This window comes from Mixophyes fleayi, chromosome 11 (assembly GCF_038048845.1).
Source record: "Mixophyes fleayi isolate aMixFle1 chromosome 11, aMixFle1.hap1, whole genome shotgun sequence".
In the NCBI taxonomy this organism is placed as follows: Eukaryota; Metazoa; Chordata; class Amphibia; order Anura; family Limnodynastidae; genus Mixophyes; species Mixophyes fleayi.
This window is the reverse complement of record NC_134412.1, coordinates 19,165,396-19,186,921: the sequence shown is the minus strand read 5'-3', so window position 1 is coordinate 19,186,921 and position 21,526 is coordinate 19,165,396. Positions and strand designations below refer to the sequence as shown.

At 41.2% G+C, this 21,526-nt stretch overlaps 1 protein-coding gene across 1 annotated transcript; it reads right to left on the bottom strand.

The window, feature by feature from the left end:
• Positions 1-595: 595 nt before the first annotated feature.
• Positions 596-5,485, bottom strand: LOC142107691 (trypsin-3-like). The gene is made up of 5 exons (XM_075191263.1): positions 5,446-5,485; positions 5,037-5,199; positions 3,359-3,618; positions 1,691-1,827; positions 596-758 (listed from the first exon to the last, which is right to left on the bottom strand). The coding sequence occupies exons 1-5, from the start codon at positions 5,483-5,485 to the stop codon at positions 609-611; spliced, it is 750 nt and encodes a 249-aa protein (XP_075047364.1). The 3' UTR covers positions 596-608.
• Positions 5,486-21,526: the final 16,041 nt, after the last annotated feature.

Here is a 21,526-nt window from a genome sequence, read left to right as displayed (position 1 = left end):
GTGACCTTTAAATTCTGCCTGTCAACTATGCACGGGGAACCTCATTGTGAAAAGCACACTATGTACGCAGATCAAGGTACACACCAATTCACAGCTCATGGGAGACAATTCTGCAAAATAGAAGTCTACCTATGTGTATGAAAAGGTAAAAGAAATCTGAAGAGATGTACTGTGTAAAGGTGTAAAGGTCACATCAAAAGTCCTCAAACATTTGTGTTTTACTCCCAAAATGCTGCTTGATTTAGCTTTATTTTATGGCTTAAATTAATCATAAGAGTGAGGGATCATCTTCGCCGGCTAGTGGGTACACTAGCCGGCGAAGGAGCCGAATGGTGACAGCAGGAAAAGCCCCTCCTACTGCGGTTAGAGGGCACATTTGGGAGAAAGAAAGGGGACGGTGGCAAGGCAAGTCCAACCGGTCCCCAGCTACACATGGACAGGGTGGCATTGGAGGGGCATCCGGTCACAGAGACCTTCTTGTGTTTCGCTATTATTATTAGTCTCAAAAACCACAGGCAGTTGAATATAACATGCACACTCGTAAACAATGGAAAATATTTATTTATGATTCTTTAATACAAAGATATCTGTATAATTTATGCTCATCCTTAATAACTATTAACAACATTCTGTATCCAGTCGAAATAGTTGCAGACTTTGGTGTAGACGCCGGGGTTTCCACTTTGGGCACACCCATGCCCCCATGAGACCACTCCATATAGCTCTCCGTTGCAGATCAGAGGTCCACCAGAGTCACCCTGTACAAATATAGATAAATTACTGTATTCAGCATCTATAGAGATATTATGTAAATCAAACATGTCTCTGTATAGGGTGAAAACGTACCTAATAGTGCCGAATACTTTAATTCAAAAAAGTTATGCTAAAATCAAGTAATCGTGGGTTCATTATGACTTTTCAATGTCATATTCTCTGTATTGCAAAAAAACTTTCCCCAAATGTTTCAATGTGGAATAGAAGGAACATTTTGCCACTTTATGGAATTTTGGTAATTGCTTCCGTGTTTCACTCATCACCACGGTTAACTGTGTGAATTTGGTTTGGGAAAGAACACAAAATATTTGGGAGAAGCCCATTGGCTTCCCTGGGATGCCCTGAACCCCAGTGATGATCGCAGGAACATGGAGATATCCGACTGCCATGTGCTGTATAGACATTTCTCCAACAGTGAAGAAAAGGGGATTGAGGAGGACCTCATAGTGGCAAGTTTAAGTGAAGGGGCTCCTGACACACCAAACCCCTAGATCAGCATTAGAAGCTGCCAATAAAGTAATCCATAAGTGTCAATGAACCCCAATGCCCCTCTCATTATGTAGTCAAGGAAGGCGGGTGCAATGGAAAAGTAAAAAAAAAAAAGTTAAAGTTTTTACAAAGTAAAATAATAAACCAGATATAGCTCTGCATAATAAACTTGCCATCAGATATGACTCTATGTATTGGTCTTGGCACCAGTTATGGCTCTGCATATTAGTCATAGTGATAGATATGGCTCTACACATTAGCTAACACTATGGCAAGATACCCCATCCAACCGCCCACTACACATACACCGCATTACACCCTCTTTTTTGCATTTGTCAGAAATAAACATGATCTAGTACAGAGACTCTGCATCTGCCAGGTCATTAAGTATTTTGGTTTTTCTATTGTTGCCTCCGTCCACACTTACCTGACATGAGTCCTTTCCTCCTTCTATGTAACCGGCACAGAACATATTGTTGGTGATCTGGTTTGGATAAGAAGCCGTACAGCTGGCGCTCGACAGTACAGGGATATTCAGACACTGTAGAGAATCAGGATACTCCTCTGCAAGACAAAGATATTTACTATAATGATTCTGGTTCTGCCTGGTAGACGTCGTACTGTCTGCTCTTTTCTCCCCCACCATATTTAATTAAACTATATTCATTTTGCCACACTTAGGTTTGGTGTCAATTATTTAAGGAAATAGTTAAATAAGAGTTAGAGGGTAAGAGAAGTCATGATATCAGCCGTTAAGCCTTTTATTAGGCACTGTATGGTGTTCATGTATATTATTATATTACTGTATTAGCATTTTATCTCCAACCTGTCTCTTACACCTGCATATTACACCCCCAAACTCCTACATCAGCTCTTTAACAGTACTATATATTTACATGTAAATAACATATTTGCCAACTGTCCGAGAATTTCCGTGAGACTCACGAATTCTGTGTAGGTCTCCCAGACTCCCGGGTGAGAAGGCAATTCTCCCTGATCCTGCCCATTTCCTAGTGAAGTGGACGATATGGGTTCCTTCATAACGCATTTCAGCATTGCCTCGCGGGGGAGGGGCCAAAATGCATAATTCACAGTGCTTCGCCACTCTACACAATTACCAAGTATGCCATACTCCTGCATCCTCCCCACTTCTTAGTGATATGGGTGCCTTCATAACGCATTTCAGCATTGCCTCGCGGGGGAGGGGCCAAAATGCATAATTCATGGTGCTTCGCCACTCTACACAGTTGCCAAGTATGCCATACTCCTGCATCCTCCCCACTTCCTAGTGAAGTGGGCAGGATGGGAGACTCCAGTTCTCCCCCCGCGGCATAATTGCACTTTCGCGTTTCACCTAAAAAACTGAGTAAGTATGATGTATGCATTAATATCATTTCCCTGGTTTCTTTCAATGGAAAGAGAAAGAAGTAAATATGTGCATATGTTTTGATTTTGCAATCATTTTACCAGTCACACTCTAAAATTGATACTTTTAATGACAGTTGCATAATGTGTTACAATGTGACTTTAAGATTCGGGAATTCTGTGAGACTCACGAATTCCGTGTAGGTCTCCCAGACTCCCGGGTGAGTAGGCAATTCTCCCTGATCCTGCCCATTTCCTAGTGAAGTGGACGATATGGGTGCCTTCACAACGCATTTCAGCATTGCCTCGCGGGGGAGGGGCCAAAATGCATAATTCACGGTGCTTCGCCACTCTACACAGTTGCCAAGTATGCCATACTCCTGCAGCCTCTCCACTTCCTAGTGAAGTGGGCAGGATGGGAGACTCCAGTTCTCCCCCCGCGGCATAATGGCACTTTCGCGTTTCACCTACCCTCCGGGATCTCCCGGAGGGAAAGACTAAAAACTGAGTAAGTATGATGTATGCATTAATATCATTTCCCTAGTTTCTTTCAATGGAAAGAGAAAGAAGTAAATAGGTGCATATGTTTTGATTTTGCAATTATTTCACCAGTCACACTCTAAAATTGACACTTTTAATGACAGTTGCATAATGTGTTACAATGTGACTTTAAGATTCCGAAAACAATTGCCCAATCTTTACAAAAGAATGACTAAGAGTGTAATCTTACCTCCGTCTGTCAACAGATTTCCCCAGCCAGACACCAGGCACTGACTCCCCACCGTCGGACAACTACCGGCAATGCGGATAGGCTGGACGTACTGATTAAACTGGGCAGGCTCAGCGAGTTTGACCATCATGAAATCATGGTCTATATTAAAAATGCTGTAGGAGAAGTGCTTATAAGCCTTCTCCACCTGGATGTGCTGCTCTGTACCCTCTGCCTTGGTAGTATCATGTTCTCCAAGGTGAGCAACAAGGGTCCTGGGTCTACACAAACAAGAGCGAGTAAATAAAGCATCAGAATTAAACGAATGCTATAAATGCATTACATCAACTTTCATGATTGTTTTTCCTCTTTGTCAAACAGATACGGAAACAGGTGGAGTCATTGCACAGGGTGATTACAATGTAATACTGAATGATGTGTGTAAGATCAAGTGAATGATATTTTAATTGGTTTTAAATGAAGCCTGGTCAGATCCAAAGATAAAGGACAGAAAGAATAAAAAGGTAAGTTTATCAATTCATTTTTAACTAGTAAGTTATAGAAATGTGGGGAGAGAGGAACAAATGTAAAACCAGCTTTAAAGACCAAAAAAATCAGAAAAACATAGCTGCATGTTTTGCAAAGAACTAATAAGCTATCCAACCGTTTTCAACCTGCTTCTGGCAATTTGATGGTCGAAAAGATAATCAATGACAATTACTGCGCTACAAACTAATCTAGAAAGGAAGGAGAAATTCAACTCAGATAACCCCAGCACCAAGTACATGTAATATGTCCCATGGTAGGTAGGAAAGATCTTGCACACAGATTGCTTAATCTAGGGCTACATAGGACAGGTATGGTATCACAGCTGCTATGGATCTAGAAGGTACTCCAGACCTTAATACTGTAGAAAGATTGGCATAGGTCCAGCGCTATATGTACTGCGTGGTGTTATTGTGAGCATATAAATGTTTTATTAATTAAGTAAATCATAGGTGAAATACAAAACATCAATTGAGGTATAAATAAAAACAAACAACAAATGACAACAAGAGTAAATCACTAATATACTAGAATGCCCCTCCGGGTCTAAACGATACTCAGCTGTTAGATTAGGGGGTAGATTTATCAAGCTGCGAGTTTGAAAAGTGGAGTTATTGCCCATAGACACCAATCAGATTCTAGTTATCATTTGTTTAGTACATTCTGCAAAATAATAGCTACAATCTGATTGGTTGCTTTAGGCAACATCTCCACTTTTTAAACCCGCATCTTGATAAATTTACCCCTAGGTGTCCACTTATAGGTAACTGTTAGCATAAGACACTGTAGATGAAGTCCTTAATGAATGTTGCTATCCAGAATACAGCAAAAATAATTTTGATGATTCATGTACGTAATTCAGTTGTCTTCTGGTTCTGTTCCTATGATCGTGATGATCCTGTTCTTCATTCATTAAGGATTATGCTACTTAGTCTGTCTTACAATGTAGAGCAGCCCTGAGCAACTTGAGGCTCTACAGGTTTTGTGAAACTACAAGACCCAGCATGCTTTGCCAGTCCACAGCATGCCAAAAACTGGTAGAATATGTTGGAACTTGTAGTTTCACAACACCTGGTTGTACAGGCCTGACATAGAAGATTAGTTATAGAAGCTTGTTATTATACTGAACTGAAGTAGCATGTACAATACTTACTGCTTGTAGCAATGAGCTGCTGATATGATCCACCTTGCTGTAATTAGGGATCCACCACACCAGGCGTCCCCGTTGTAGGTGAAATAGACCTGCCAGGGCTGGGAGTGAGGAGCGCACTCATAGCCATTAATAATCTTATCATCGTCAATCACAGGAGCGGCAGCTGCAATTCAATCAACCACAATGGTAAATCACAATTATATAGTGCTAAAATATACATAGCTAACCTTTGGAAACATGAAATAGGGCATTCATATACCGAGATGCTGGTGCCAGGCAGGGTGAGTGCCGTTGGTGAGTAGTTGACCTACAGTATGTTCCCAGCCACCTTCAACACCATGACTGACACGGTATCATACAGACTTTTATTCAAGATTCTGGACATTAGTCATAGAGCTAACGTACTTACCTGCAACCCCCAGGAACATCCACACCAAGAGATGGAGCATATTGAGCCGATGTTACCTCTTACTTGATGTAATAGAAGAATTGAAAGGACGTTTGCCAGTGGCAGGGACCATTTATAGGATCCTTATCATCACAGGCTCAGTAGCACGTTGTCCCGTCACATGACTCATCTTGAGACACCTGCTGGTTCCCGTGCAAAGTATATACAGTGCGTCTGGTCCAATGTCTGGGAGCCTTATCTAATGTGTACATTATGCTGTGTTTGGAAAATCACAAAATAAGACCAAGGACATGTCTACAATGAAGAAATGTAGAGCATAGAGCAGCAGTTTGCAATATAATAATATTTATGCGCATCACTGGTGTACATTGATCACAGAAAGGTGCTGTACATTATCGCTGCAGAGAAGCATCAACTGGCATTGCCAGAGCAGCATCATGTTAGTTTCATACAGTAGCCTAAGATATACTGGTTTGTCAGATGCTGTAAATGTCCTGAACTCACTCTATGACATCATAGAATAACCATCTACACAGACTGTGCGAATGTATTGTACAGTCATGGTCAAAAGTTTTGAGAAGGACACAAATATTATTTTTCACAAAGTCTTCTGCCTCCGATTTTGTGATGGCAATTTGCATATACTCCAGAATGTCATGAAGAGTGATCAGATGAATTGCAATTAATTTCAAAGTTCGTTTTTGCTATGACAATGAACTTTATCCCAAAAACAACATTATCCACTGCATTTAAGCACTGCCACAAAAGGACCAGCTGACATCAGGTCAGTAATTCTCTCGTTAACACAGCATTGACGAGGGCAAGGCTGAAGATCACTCTGTAATGCTGATTGAGTTAGAATAACAGACTGGAAGCTTTAAAAGCAGCGTGGTGCTTGAAATCATTGTTCATCCTCTGTTAACCACAAAAAGGGCTTCACAGGCAAGGATATTGCTGCTGGTAAGATTACACCTAAATCAACCATTTATCGGATCAACAAGAACTTCAAGAAGAGAGGTTCAATAGTTGTGAAGGGGCTTCTGGATGCCCATGAACATCCAGCAAACGCCAGGGCCGTCTCCTAAAATTGATTCAGCTGCGGGATCGGGGCACCACCAGTACTGAGCTTGCTCGGGAATGGCAGCAGGCAGGTGTGAGAGCATCTGCACGCACAGTGAGGCGAAGACTTTTGGAGGATGGTCTGGTGTCAAGATGGCTGGCAAATAGGCAACTTCCCTCCAGGAAAAACATCAGGGACAGACTGATATTCTGCAAAATGTACAGAGATTGGACTGCTGAGGACTGGGCTAAAGTCATTTTCTCTGACCAATCCCCTTTCAGATTGTTTGGGGCTTTTGGAAAAAAGCTTGTCCGGAGAAGGAAAGGTGAGCGCTACCATCAGTCCTGTGTCATGCCAACAGTAACGCATCCTGTGTGTGTATGTTAGGGAATTTAGACTATAAGCTCCAAAGGGGCAGAGACAGATGTGAATGAGTTCTCTGCACAGCGCTGCGCAATCAGTGGCGCTATATAAATAAATGGCGATGATGACGATCCTGAGACCATTCATGTGTGGGGCTTCTCAGCCAAGGGAGTGGGCTCACTCACAATTTTGCCTAAGAACACAGCAATGAATAAAGAATGGTACCAAAACATCCTCCAATAGCCACTTCTCCCAACCATCCAAGCACAGTTTGGTGATGAACAATGCCTTTTCCAGCATGATGGGCACCATGCCATAAGGTAAAAGTGATAACTAAGTGGCTCGGGGATCAAAACATCGACATTTTGGGTACTTGGCCAGGAAACTCCCCAGACCTTAATCCTATTGAGAACTTGTAGTCAATACTCAAGAGGTGGATGAGCAAACAAAAGCCCACAAATTCTAACAAACTAAAAGTATTGATTATGCAAGAATCAGTCAGCATGTGGCCCAGAAGTTGATTGACAGCATAATAGGGGGAATTGCAGAGTTCTTCAAAAAGAAGGGTCAGCATTGCAAATATTGCACAAACTTAATGTAATTCATCATCAGCTATTTATATAGCACCATTAATTCCGTAGCGCTACACAGAGAACTCACTCACATCAGTCCCTGACTCATGGGAGCTTACAGTCTAAATTTTCTAAAATACACACAGAGAGACTAGGGTCAATTTTGATAGCAGCCAATTAATCTACCAGTATGTTTTTGGAGTGTGGGAGGAAACCCACACAAACATGAGGAGAACATACAAACTCCACACAGATAAGGACATGGTTGGGAATTGAACTCATGACCCCAGTGTTGTGAGGAAAAAGGGCTAACCACTGAGCCACCGTGCTTGCCAATAAAAGCCTTTGACAAGAAGGACTAAAAACACTGAAGCAGCAAACTGTTTGAAAACTAATACTTGTGTCATTCTCAAAACTTTTGGCCATGACAGTCCATACACGGAGACATCATTACACAATCACAGAAAAAACAGCTACAAAGACCAGGCCTACAGACTGTGTGAAAGGACTGTGTTCACTCTGTGACATCAGGATCACTAGAGAGAGAACCAAGAAGACAAATTATTCAGGTTGGTCACATGTGAGTCCTCGGGCTACTGGCTGCCCACAAGCAGGAGAGAGACAGTAGAAGAGCAGAGAAAGAAGAAATTGGGAAATGTTTGATGACAGGATGGAATGGATACATTGTGCATTCTGGGATGCCAATCTGAATGTCAGTGTCACCATCAGAAGCTGCTTTCTGCTGTTAATGACACAGACAACTGTCTGAGGAAAATGTGTTGCAGTCAGGTTTCCCTCATGAATGAGGCTAATCTGGAGTTTAACCATAGTATACGGGAGGTTTCTGGGCAACATGTACTCCCTAAGTGCACACCTCCATAGCTATCTCATTTTCTCCCCCACATCTCTCCAAATATCTTCACAAATCTCTCCCATTACCCTTTCATATCTCTCCCATTGCCCCCCTTAAATCTCTCCCATTACCTTCTTATAGCTTTCCCATTGTCCCCGTCATATCTCTCCCATAGTCCCCCTCATATCTCTCCCATTGTCCCCCTCATATCTCTCCCATTGTCCCCCTCATATCTCTCTCATTGCCCCCTCATATCTCTCCCAATGTCCCCCTCATATCTCTCCCATTGTCCCCCTCATATCTCTCCCATTGTCCTCCTCATATCTCCCCCATTGTCCCCCTCATATCTCTCCCATTGTCCCCCTCATATCTCTCCCATTGTCCCCCTCATATCTCTCCCATTGTCCCCCTCATATCTCTCCCATTTTCCCCCTCATATCTCCCCCATTGTCCCCCTCATATCTCTCCCATTGTTCCCCTTATATTTCTCACATTGTCCCCCTCATATCTCTCCCATTGTTCCCCTAATATTTCTCCCATTGCCCCCTCATATCTCTCCCATTGTCCCCGTTATATCTCTCCCATTGTCCCCCTCATATCCCTCCCATTGTTCCCCTCATATCTCTCCCATTGTTCCCATCATATCTCTCCCATTGCCCCCCTCATATCTCTCCCATTGCCCCCCTCATATCTCTCCCATTGTCCCCCTCATACCTCTCCCATTGTCCCCCTCATACCTCTCCCATTGTCCCCCTCATATCCCTCCCATTGTCCCCCTCATATCTCCCCCATTGTCCCCCTCATATCTCTCCCATTGTTCCCCTTATATTTCTCACATTGTCCCCCTCATATCTCTCCCATTGTTCCCCTAATATTTCTCCCATTGCCCCCTCATATCTCTCCCATTGTCCCTGTTATATCTCTCCCATTGTCCCCCTCATATCCCTCCCATTGTTCCCCTCATATCTCTCCCATTGTCCCCCTCATATCTCTCCCATTGTCCCCCTCATACCTCTCCCATTGTCCCCCTCATATCCCTCCAATTGTTCCCCTCATATCCCTCCCATTGTTCCCCTCATATCTCTCCCATTGTCCCCCTCATATCTCTCCCATTGCCCCCTCATACCTCTCCCATTGTCCCCCTCATATCCCTCCAATTGTTCCCCTCATATCTCTCCCATTGTTCCCATCATATCTCTCCCATTGTCCCCCTCATACCTCTCCCATTGTCCCCCTCATATCCCTCCAATTGTTCCCCTCATATCTCTCCCATTGTCCCCCTCATATCCCTCCTATTGTCCACCTCATATCCCTCCCATTGTTCCAATAATATCTCTCCCATTGTCCCCCTCATATCTCTCCCATTGTCCCCCTCATATCTCTCCCATTGTCCCCCTCATATCCCTCCCATTGTTTTCTCATATCTCTCCCATTGTCCCCCTTATATCTCTGCCATTACCCTCTCATATCGCTCCCATTGTCCCCCTCATAGCTCTCCCATTACCCTCTCATATCTCTCCAATTGTCCCCTCATATCTCTCCCATTGTCCCCCTCATATCCCTCCCATTGTTTTCTCATATCTCTCCCATTGCCCCCCTCATATCTCTCCCATTGTCCCCCTTATATCTCTGCCATTACCCTCTCATATCTCTCCCATTGTCCCCCTCATAGCTCTCCCATTACCCTCTCATATCTCTCCCATTGTCCGCCTCATAGCTCTCCCATTACCCTCTCATATCTCTCCCATTGTCCCCCTCATATCTCTCAATCTCTCCCATTGTCACTCTCATATTTCTGCTATTACTCTCTCATATCTCTCCCATTGTCCCCCTCATATCTATCCTATTATCCCCCCTCCCCATACCTTATGGAAGAGCCCTACTTAGAGTGACTTTAGCAGAACTATAAGATGAATGCACTTAGTGGTGATTACAAGTAATTATTCTGCAATGCTTCTAAGTTGGTAATCATAGACCAGCTAAGGAATGCCAGATCACAATGATATTTATAGTATTTATAGGATTAAGAGAGTATATAAGTCAGAGACAATCAATTGACATGATTTTATCCTTAATTTATTATTTAATCTTTTAGCATTAATATATGTTTTATTCAATAGATGCATTTATTGCTTAATTATTATAAAATACACTTTAATATCTCATTAATCCAATCCCAACCATTAATTTCCATTTCTGCTCCTATACCTCATAATAAGCATAATTTCTGTAAAAGAGTCCAGTTAATTGGGATCTTGTTATGGTTGTGGTCTCGCCTCTCTCCGTGCCATCTGAGTGAATATCGTAGACTATGTTACAACTACAAATTGGGGACATCACTTGTTTATTAACTCTTACTTGTTATTTCCTCCCCTCTTAGGTGTCTTTGTTTTCCATAAGTTGTGATGTGTGTATGTGTTGTTTTCCGCTTACATATGGGTAAGATTTATAACCGATGTCTTGATATTTTGACATTACCTCCATATTATTTCGGCACTCAAGATGACCGAACTCCCAAACTCATGCTTCAATGCCTCAGTGTCACGGTTGACTGTATTTTTGATCCGATTCCGATTTTTGATCCGATATGCACTCTTGGAGTGATAGAGTAATATTTAAGAATAAATACTTTATTGGATATATATTTAAATGATCCCTAAATGGCCAATGAGCCACCAGTAGCGAAATATTTTAAAACACAAATGAACAGTGACAAAAGTGCAAGAACGTGTGATTAAAATCGGCAGCTACTGCTGCCCCACCTCGCTATGTTAGATATATATTAGTGGTGAATCAATAATCACAATAGTAAATTGTTATAATATCCTAATAGTTAATCTCTTAATATAGAAAATATAATCTCTTTTAATGTCCTAATTGATATAATATAACAAAAACTGTTTAAAATTTGACAGATAAATAAATATTATATCTGAGACTTAGCTAGGTGCAAGAGAAAAGAGCCATTGAAATAAATGCTGCACCAGGTTCAGACAGCTCTATACAGGTAACAGCCTCTGTATGGAGATTGGACTGAATGAAAGGCTTCTCCCCTTCCTAGTGGAATGCTGTGATACTGTAGAGTAGCCTACTTGTAATAAAGTTAGAGAAAAGAACGCTACTCTAAGTGATTCACGTCCTGGATATACCAGGGGTAGTGCCGCTGAATTTTGTTGTCTAGGACTAAAATAAGAGAAAGGGTCTATTATAAGAAAGCATAGCGAGGCGAACGCCAGTGCGCATTTCGCATACTCGCTTTAACAAGGCAACAAACAACAGCATTACACTTGTTGTGACATAGGATCAGGGTGTCTGGGGAAAAGTCCCGAGACCAACCAAACCCCTGGTGAGAGCTTGAGTTGCAGGATAAGTTTTTAGTAAGTCTGTTCGAGCCTCACAGCACGGGAGTCTTGAGTTGATTTCCTGACCTTGGCCTTATCTGTGTGGAGTTTGTGTGTTGGTGTGGATTTCCTCCAGGTGCTCCGATTTCCTCCCACGCTCTAAAAACATACTGGTAGATTAATTGGCTGCTATCAAACTGACCTTGGTCTGTCTGTCTGTGTGTGTTTATGTTAGGGAATATAGACTGTAAGCTCCAATGGGGCAGGGACTGATGTTCGTGAGTTCTCTGTACAGCGCTGCGGAATTAGCGGCGCTATATAAGTAGCTGCTGCTGATAATGTCAATCAATACTTAATGACTCTTATGGGAATTAGGAAAAGAGAAAGGTATAGATTGGAAATAGTTGAGAGCACTCCAGTCCACAATTAAAACATAACTTTTATTATATTAGTTCAAATTAAATTCACATCGGCATTGGGGATCCCTACAAAACAGAGAGAAAGAGGTGAAATATGAAAAGTGTGTGCTTAGGTGGTGATAAGTGCAACATATAGTGAATAAAGGATTTTAATTGGTTTTATTATAGTGATTTAAAATACCTGTGGGTTTAGAGACGGCTTAAGTATATGTGACTGTGTAGTCACTAATGTAAGACCTGCAGCTTGTAGACTAACTAGCTGTTATACTCTAAACCTGAAGTAGGGCACTTTTGATATTTCACCTTTCTCTCTGCTTTGGAGGGATCCCCAATGCCAATGTGCATTTAATTTTAACTAATATAATAAAAGTTATGTTTTAATTTTGGACCGGAGTGTTCTCATCTATTTCCAATTTAGACCTCTCTCTTTTCCCGTTCAAGTTATTTTTGGAATGAGCACCCCCTCAACATTAATAGGTTATATATTACTAATAAGTAACCAATAGTCCTTTCCTTGTGCAATATTCCCTTTTTCTACCTTTGTCATATGGGAATGATCAAGATGCTGCCAGGGCTAGCAAAGGGAAAGTGACAATCCCAGTAAGAGTGAATGTCAGCTCTTGTGTAAAGTAACTGTATTACCTAGCATAACTATGTGAATTGTGCTGAAACAGGAAGTTGGATGATGTAGAAAAAGTCCTACCTCAATGCTGATAATTGAACACCGTTCACTTTTTGCACCTGCACTACATATGTGTAATATCTTTTGAACAATGTTTTGGTTTTTTTTCACATACCCATTAAACCTTTTCCAGAATAGATTTTACTTTTGCAAACAAACATAATTTACGCATAACATCAGTTGATATAATCCAGGACACTGCTTGGACAGACCACTCCTTGGTTCTGATTACCTTCTCAAGTTATAGTGCAATCTCGGCTCTTGGACACTTTCTAAAGCTCTTCCCCAAGGCTCTGAAGTCTCACTACGGATTGAGGCAGCTATTTGTGAATATTTTCAGTTAAACAATCTTGGAGCTTTATCTGTCTTTACTCTCTGGGACAAATGTAAAACTGTTTAAGGGGCCTCTGAATACAAACTGTGTCTGAATACAGAAAAGCTGATAAACTGACCTCTGAGCTTTGAAGTTTAACATTCAAACACAAACAGCATCCTCAGGAAGCTTCTGGGGTGACGAGTAGAGGAACTTGGCACTAAATGATCAAAATGACTCTCAGTAAAAGGCAGACTGAGATATTATGCATATAAAGCAATATTTTTATAAATTTGACAATAAACCCCAAACTCGTTTAGCCCAAAAATTAAGAGAAGACTATAACTACAAATCCATCATTCAATCTGTTCATAGGAGAGATTGGATCCCAAATCTGATCCAATAAATATTCTTGACCATTTGATGAATATTATATATAACTATGAAAAGTTGATAATCTTGACTGCAACTTTTTTGAAAGCAGCTCCAGCCCCCTCTTTTTCCGACACCCAGGGCTTCGTTCATCTTAGATCGAAGCCTGCACTTAAGTTATGTTTTTAAAACGAGCACAGAACTTGAACATACATTCACCCGTATTCAAATTCAAGTGGATCTTAAGATACGTTTCCATTTCAATCTGGGTATAGGTACACTCTGCCTAAACAGAGCTTGCGTCAGCCACATCTGGGTTGGCTTGCCATCAGCATGCCCTTACTATACATTGCCTACGTTCACCCAGTCCTTCCTTCCCCTGTTACACCCTTCAAGATGTAGGCAGTCGTGTCATTTGCGTTCAGGCATGAATTTGAATTGCATGCAATTTCAGTAATTGACTAAAAGTCCATTTCTTAACATGCGCAGAGCTATGTCACACCAGATACGGCAGGGAAAGGGACTTCCGAAGATGAATTGGGTCCACAATATGAGCTACTATATGACCCATTACACAGAATAAGATGTATTTAGCCCTTAAACCTTTCACAAGTAAGTAATCATTAGATCCAGATGGTTTTACTAACGGCTATTTTCAATATTTTCAGAAGGTCTTAACCAAACACTATGTTTAACTCATGAAGGGGGTGTACAGAGGTAGAACATGGCCTCATCGGACCCCAGAGCGAGTGCTCTGTGCATTTGCTCAGAAGCAAATAAAGCGCATTAACCATCAAAAGCTCCCTGATCCTAGATGGCTCCGCAAAGACTGAGATAATACATCAGATATTTAGTATCAGCATGCAATAGGTTCTCTAAACTGGGATATAAATGCTTTGCAAAGTTAACAAAATTTACACCAATCTGATATTTCCTAAAATTTGCTGGTCCTTTTATTCAGAAAGGTTGTAAGATACAGGATAAAACTACACATAAAAGTGAGGTAGCGACCTCCTGCCGTGCATTTAGACTGAAAAGACATGGTGTTCACTCACATGAAAATAATTAATTAGCCATAATGAGGAAATCCTCTCGAAGTTACACAACAGATTTCCTCAAACAAATGCCTATTGCATCAGAAATCAATACCTCAAAAATCAGTCCATTTCTATTACTCAGTAAAAAAAAAATCAGTACATTTGAAATATTATAAATTGGCGCACTGCGCTAATATTTTAAATATATTTATACACAAAGTTATCTATAGGTGATCCAGCCACACAAGCAATCGCTATGTACTTTCTCATAGTCTCATCATCATCATTTATTTATAAACCACTACAGTTTCCATAGCGCTAGGCAGCCAAATTACATATATAACGAACAAGAGTACAATAAATATAGTCACTGATACAGACAATAAGAGTGACATGAATATAATTAAGCATTATAACACCTCCATGGATGGTCATGGGCTAGCAACAATAACATGCTGGAGCGGACAATTCAGCTTAAGACAACATGATTGTACAAGGAATGCAGATGTGGACATAAGGAGGAGAGGACCCTAACCGCCAGAGCTTTCACTTAAGTAACATACACATGTACAGGCGCTCGCTATGTTCTTGTGCTATGCAGATTTCTGTTTGAATTTCTTTTTCTTTGTAATGCTGAAAAAATATCTAAAAATGGCTATAAACAATAAATAATGAAGTGGCAGTGTGTATAAGGTAGTGGTGATGGTATGAATGGATTAGTGTTATCTACAAGCAGCCACAACAATTTCTAGGAGGTGTTTATGAGATGAGTAAGTGCATTAAAAAGCAAACGTACATTTTCTTTGAGAACACAGATGATACAGAATTTAGGCATGAACCACAACATAACTTGAAAGGTCCCAGGTATATTTAGAGTACAATTCTACTTATCTGAAAGAGCCCATGATCCAGGCATTCAAAAACAATGGTCATGGAACATATCAAGAAGCGAAATACCAATACCCAGCTGACACAACTTAATTTAACCAAAGCTGAATCATTAGCACTCAAAGAGCTACAAAATGAACCTCAACTTAATCATTAAACCAGCAGATAAGAGGGATGTAATTTAAGACCTCAACAAAACTATGTTAATGAAGAACATAATATATTGCAAGACAGAACATCATACACCATTCTACCATCAGATCCCATGATAAAATTCCACGAAACATTGTCACGTTATCTTAAACACGGTTTAGAACAAGGTATCTTGTTAAAACAAGAATTTGACTTCATAAATGTGTTACACTCAACCATACCTGTTTTCCGTTACTTACCAAAGATCCACAAAAACATCCTGACTCCTCCTGGGCGACAAACAATGATGGGTATAAATTCTGCAACATCAAATCTCTCACAATATATTGATTTGCTTTTACAGAAGCACGTAAAAAAGCAAAAGTCATAACTACGAGACGCTACACATATTCTAAATATCCTCAAAAACTTAAAATGGCATGGGGATACCTGGTAAATTATGAGTGACGTGATTTCACTATAAACAGTGATAGACCACACAAATTGATTATGTCCTATCCGGAGATCCTGAACTAAAACCCCAACAGGCTCAATTCATTAGCAGCTTAAGATTTATATTAACACACAACTACTTTTGGTTTCATAATAACTTTTACCTTTAGACTAAGGGTACGGCCATGGGGACCAGACTCACTCCCAGCTATGCCAACCTCTTTATGAGTACTTGGGAAGACGAATGCATCTGGTCTGATCACATGTTGGGAGCGAATATGTTCCTATGTCAAAGATGCATCAATGATGTAATCATGATATGGAAGGGAGACAAACCCACCCTTATTTCATTCATCTCCAACTTGAGAAAAAATCCATACAATTTAAATTTTACTACAATATACAGTAAAAAAATCAATTGAATTCTTGGACCTCGAGATTTATATAGAAAATAATCAGATACAAAATAGAACTAGAATCAAAAAACAGTTGATGTTATTAGTTACATCCTTGCCTCAAGTAATCACCACCCAGATTGTCTTTCGAACATTCCTTGCAGTCAATTTACAAGAATATGGAGGATATTTCACATAATGCGAACTTTGAGACACAGTGAGAGAAACTAAAAAATCAGTTCCTAGAAAAGAAATATCCCCTGAAGGATATAAAGAGGGCATACGAGAAAGCAGCCAATGGGGACAGATCAGAAATTTTGACCTATAAGGAAAAAACTCACAAACCAAGTACAGAAAATAAAGAATACTTTCTTACAGATTATGACAACTCCTCTTTTAAAATCAAAAACATTCTCAAGAGACATGGGAACATCTTAATGCAGGATAGAGAATTGGAAGCCATACTTACGACCAAACCAGAAGTGGTTTTCTGTAAGGCCACAGCTTTTTCAGCTGTGGGCGTTGTATTGCCTGCAAAAGTTGCAGACACAAAAGCATTAAATTTACCAGAATGTTCCAATCCTTAAGGGAAGAGTGCGAGTATTCTATCAGAAATTTCATATCATGTGATTCTAAAGATGTAATATAGCTTTTGGAATGCCCCTGCCCAAAGCGATATGTAGGTAAAACAACACAAACTTGAGCACTCGGACGGCCGAACATATCTGAAACATCAAAAAAGGTTTGGAGACACATAGTGTGTCCCAAAACCTCAAACTGGTACACAATAGTGACTCCTCGTTACTGAAATATACAACAATTAAGAAGGTACAAAGGAACTGGAGGAGCAGAAACTTCTTTAAAATGATTAGTTGGGAGGAACTCTAATGGATCTATGAATTGAAAACTTTGTCTCCAGATGGCATGAATATTGACTTCAATATTCAAAGTTGTGTGTGATACCCACAGGATTTGGAAGGTAAGATTTTAGGTGAAATGGCCTACTGTTATACCATCCTGTTTATGCCCAAACCCATTCCAAACTTGGAAGCGATATAGGGTGGGCTCAACAAGTACCTAGTTTGCAAGTACTAGGGAACCTTGAGTACTGTTCTCTCTTTACACCTCTTCCCTGGGTGAACTCATCAGCTCCTTTGGTTTCAAGTACCACCTTTATGCGGATGACACCTAACTCTACCTCTCCTCTCCCGATCTCTCTCCCTCCCTCCTCTCCAGGGTGTCTGCCTGCCTCTCTGCCATCTCCTCCTGGATGTCCTCTAGATTCCTCAAACTTAATCTCGCTAAAACCGAACTTATTGTCTTTCCCCCCGCTCATTCCCCCTCCCCTTCCGACCTTTCTATCACCGTTCTCAACTCCTCTATTTTCCCTGTTCCTCAACTTCGCTGCCTCGGCGTCACCCTGGACTCCTCTCTCTCCTTTGCCCCTCAAATTCTCTCTCTCGCTAAATCCTGCCGCTTCCAGCTGCGCAACATCGCACGCATTCGGCCCTTCCTCTCCCAAGATGCCACTAAAGCTCTTGTCCACTCTCTTATTATCTCCCACTTGGACTACTGTAACCTCCTCCTTACTGGCCTCCCCCGCTCTCATCTCGCTCCCCTTCGCTCCGTACTCAATGCTGCCGCTCGGTTCATTTTCCTTTCTCGCCGCTCCTCTTCTGTCTCCCCCCTCTACGAATCCCTCCACTGGCTCCCCATCCCCTACAGAATCGTGCTCAAGCTCCTCACTCTTACTTTCAAGGCCCTCTCCAACTCCACTGCTCCCTACATCTCCAACCTAATCTCCATTCATGCTCCATCCCGCCCTTTGTGCTCAGCTAACGACCGCTGCCTCTCTTGCCCCCTGGTTACCTCCTCCCATGCTCGCATCCAAGACTTCTTCCGCGCTGCCCCCCTCCACTGGAACCAGCTCCCCCTGCTCCATCAGAACTTCCCCTAACCTGTCCAGCTTCAAACGGGCCTTAAAAACCCACCTCTTCCTTAAAGCCCTCCAGTCCCCCGCCTAATTGACCTCCTCCCAGTCTCCCCCTACCCCCCTCCCAATCCTGCTCTCCCTCCTATCCCCCTCTTACCTCCCTCCTTTTCATTCTCCTCTCCCCCCTCTCCGTCTCTGCCTCTGTTCTCCCCATTCCCTCCTCCTACCATTGCGTCTCTGTCCGTCCTACCCTCCCCTTAGATTGTACGCTCCTTCGAGCAGGGCCTCCTCTGCTTCTGTTCTCCACCACCTTAACTCTGCTCTTCAGCTCCTTGTCTCTTCCACGAGGTCCTCCTGCCCTTCTACCCCTCTCTCTACCCCACTGGGGGCTCTCACCTCTCATCTAGCTGTACATTGAGCTTCAGAGTTACTGCGCTTTTTGTTAACTGTACCGTGCTGTCCCACCCTGTATCGTGTTTCTGTCTGTCCCTGTACGGCGCTACGGATACCTAGTGGCGCCCTATAAATAAAAAATAATAATAAAAATAATAATACTGTAGGTCATTACCCTATTGCGCTGATCTCCCTGCTAAACACCAAATCAAGATGTATCTGAACCAACCGGTGGTAGTCAGTATAATGATACTGACAACACTGAATGTGAAGAGGCCAACATGATTACACCAAAGGAGTAATCCACGACAGGCTGATAACACTGACAGGTATAAAACGACACAGCTCCAATGTAGGAACATCGCGGAAATCTACAATGACGTCAGTTTCAAGTTCCCCACTGTCATTCACTGCTAATTTAAGGAGGCGCCAGCTGTACATTGCTCTTTACAAAGCCTACAACATTGTACAACCAGTGCTTCCTTAAATTACCACCTTAACCAGAATGACAGTGGGGAACTTGAAACTGACGTCATTGTAGCCTGCCGGGATTTTCCTTCTTCGGAGCTGTTTCAAGTGTCTTTTTCAACTTGAGAGGAGGCATATTATATAAATTAGTAGCCACAATTAGGCTAATAGTAGTAGATAAATAATGTTAGCACTTTATACTTGAGGGCAGAAACCACTTCCCCTTTTAGAACCTACCTTTATCCTCATACCCCATTGATCTGTCTATTAGCACAGTATATCGTTATCATATTTGCTTTATATGAACATAATACTGTCCAAAGGCACTTTCTTGTAGTATAACAAGAATGAGTATATTAGGATATATTACCACCCTTAAATATATTGTTTGATAACAATTCCTTTATACTTGGATATACTACATCATATTTCCATAATCCCAACAGCTATCACTTTTCCACTATTATTATTATTGCTCGTATTATACTCAAAACCAGTAAATGTAGATTGTTAATTTTTGTTGTAAATAAATATTATTCAAGAAAGAGGATAAAAGCATAGATTGTAAGCTTGTGAGCAGGGTTCTCTTACCTCTCTGTCTGTATGTATTACCCAGAATTGGTTTATTAATGTTTGTTCCCAATTGTAAAGCGCTACGGAATTTGCTGGCGCTATATAAATAAATGTTCATGATGATGATAATGATGAAAAGTACAGTGTATATTGAAATAGAAGGAGTAATGTATATATAGGCATCTATTAAATGGCTTGATGTAAGCTATTCATAGGAAGAGACTATTTAGAATAATGCTGTGGATAACTGCAAGTGCCAGCCAAATATCAGGTGTCTATCTTCCAAGATATATACATAAAAAAGAACTAATCTATGTGTCCTGTGCAGAATATACAGTAATATACATAAGAGGCCTTATTCCCATTGATAGTTAATTTTGTAAATTGTTTTAGAATTTTTAACGCTAGTACAATGCGTGAAACTGGGTGTGAAAATGGAAACCATTGTTTTCAGTGACACCATAATCTTTTGCAGGGTTACTTGCGTCCGACAGCTTTGCATTTTTCCAAAGGCTGATTGCTCCATTTAACTGCATTTTCCCGCAAGTGGACACATTGAGGAAGACTAGGTGACTTCTAACGACCTCTCAAACACTGCCCGAAACAAGTCCATGCCCACAATATGTCTAACCATACTCTGGATCTGCTTAGCTACGGCCATATACGACCAAAGTCACTCCAGCAATTTCTTAACCAGTATTCACGAGAATTCAGCCTATATATTCAATAGGAAGTAGTGAAACCACCGTGGCACTAAGCACTTGTGATGTCACTAGTGCACAGTGATTTGATTGGCTGCATTCTCATGAATGTTGGTTCAGGTCGCAAAATGACTGCCTACACTGTGCCACGTTTATGAAGAACAAAATGTCAGAAGTGAAGTGTTAAATCCTCTTAAGTTGTCGTTTATGCCTCAATTTGTGCAAGTGAAAATAGATTTCCTTCAAAGCGCGTAGGGTAACTGATGATGGTGTTTGCAAAGAAGCAGGCGTAGGCACCGCCCACTTTGAGGTGTGAGGGGCAGCGAGGTTGCTCTGCTCAAAGTTTAGAACAAACTCACTGATGTGAATAGATTTGTGGAGCTGTGCAAAAATGAGACTTTGCTTTATAGAATAGTTTAATGAAATTAGATGAATGGTTTAGGAGGGCGTACTTTTAGGAGTGCCCTTGTGTGGGAGGGAGCATTCCCACCTCAAAAAAAGGACTTGATTTTTGCACCAGTTCGGAGCTGGCGTAGATCAGACATCATCCTATACTTTTCATGTAACGCATTTTGCAACTTTACGCTAGTTTCTAAGCACTTCTTGCCTAATGTAAAACAAAGCTACACATACACAGAAAGTACCACAAGTAGCAAAGATGTCCCCTGACTCTCATGATTAATGTAAGCCATAAAAAGAGCTAAATCAATCAGCATTTTGGGAGCAAAACAGAAATGTTTGAGGAATTTTTATGTGACCTTTACACCTTTACACAGTACATCTCTTCATATTTTTTTCACCTCTTCGTTTACATAGGTAGACTTCTATTTTGCAGCATTCTCTCCTATGAGCTGAGAATTGGTGTGCATCTTGATCTGCGTAAGGGGAACCGCATAGGATCACATATGCAAACTGACGCATTCCGCCCTGTACATAGTGTGCTTTTCACAAAAGAGGGGTTCCCTGTGCATAGGTGACAGGCAGAATTTAAAGGTCACCTATGACTATGTAAAGACATTTCTGGACTCATTCTGTACATGTTCTAATATATAATGTTTTGAAGACTTGTGTTTATAAAAACACCAATAAAACTATGCTATAAGAAAAACCCCAGTGGTAGCACATAAACATCA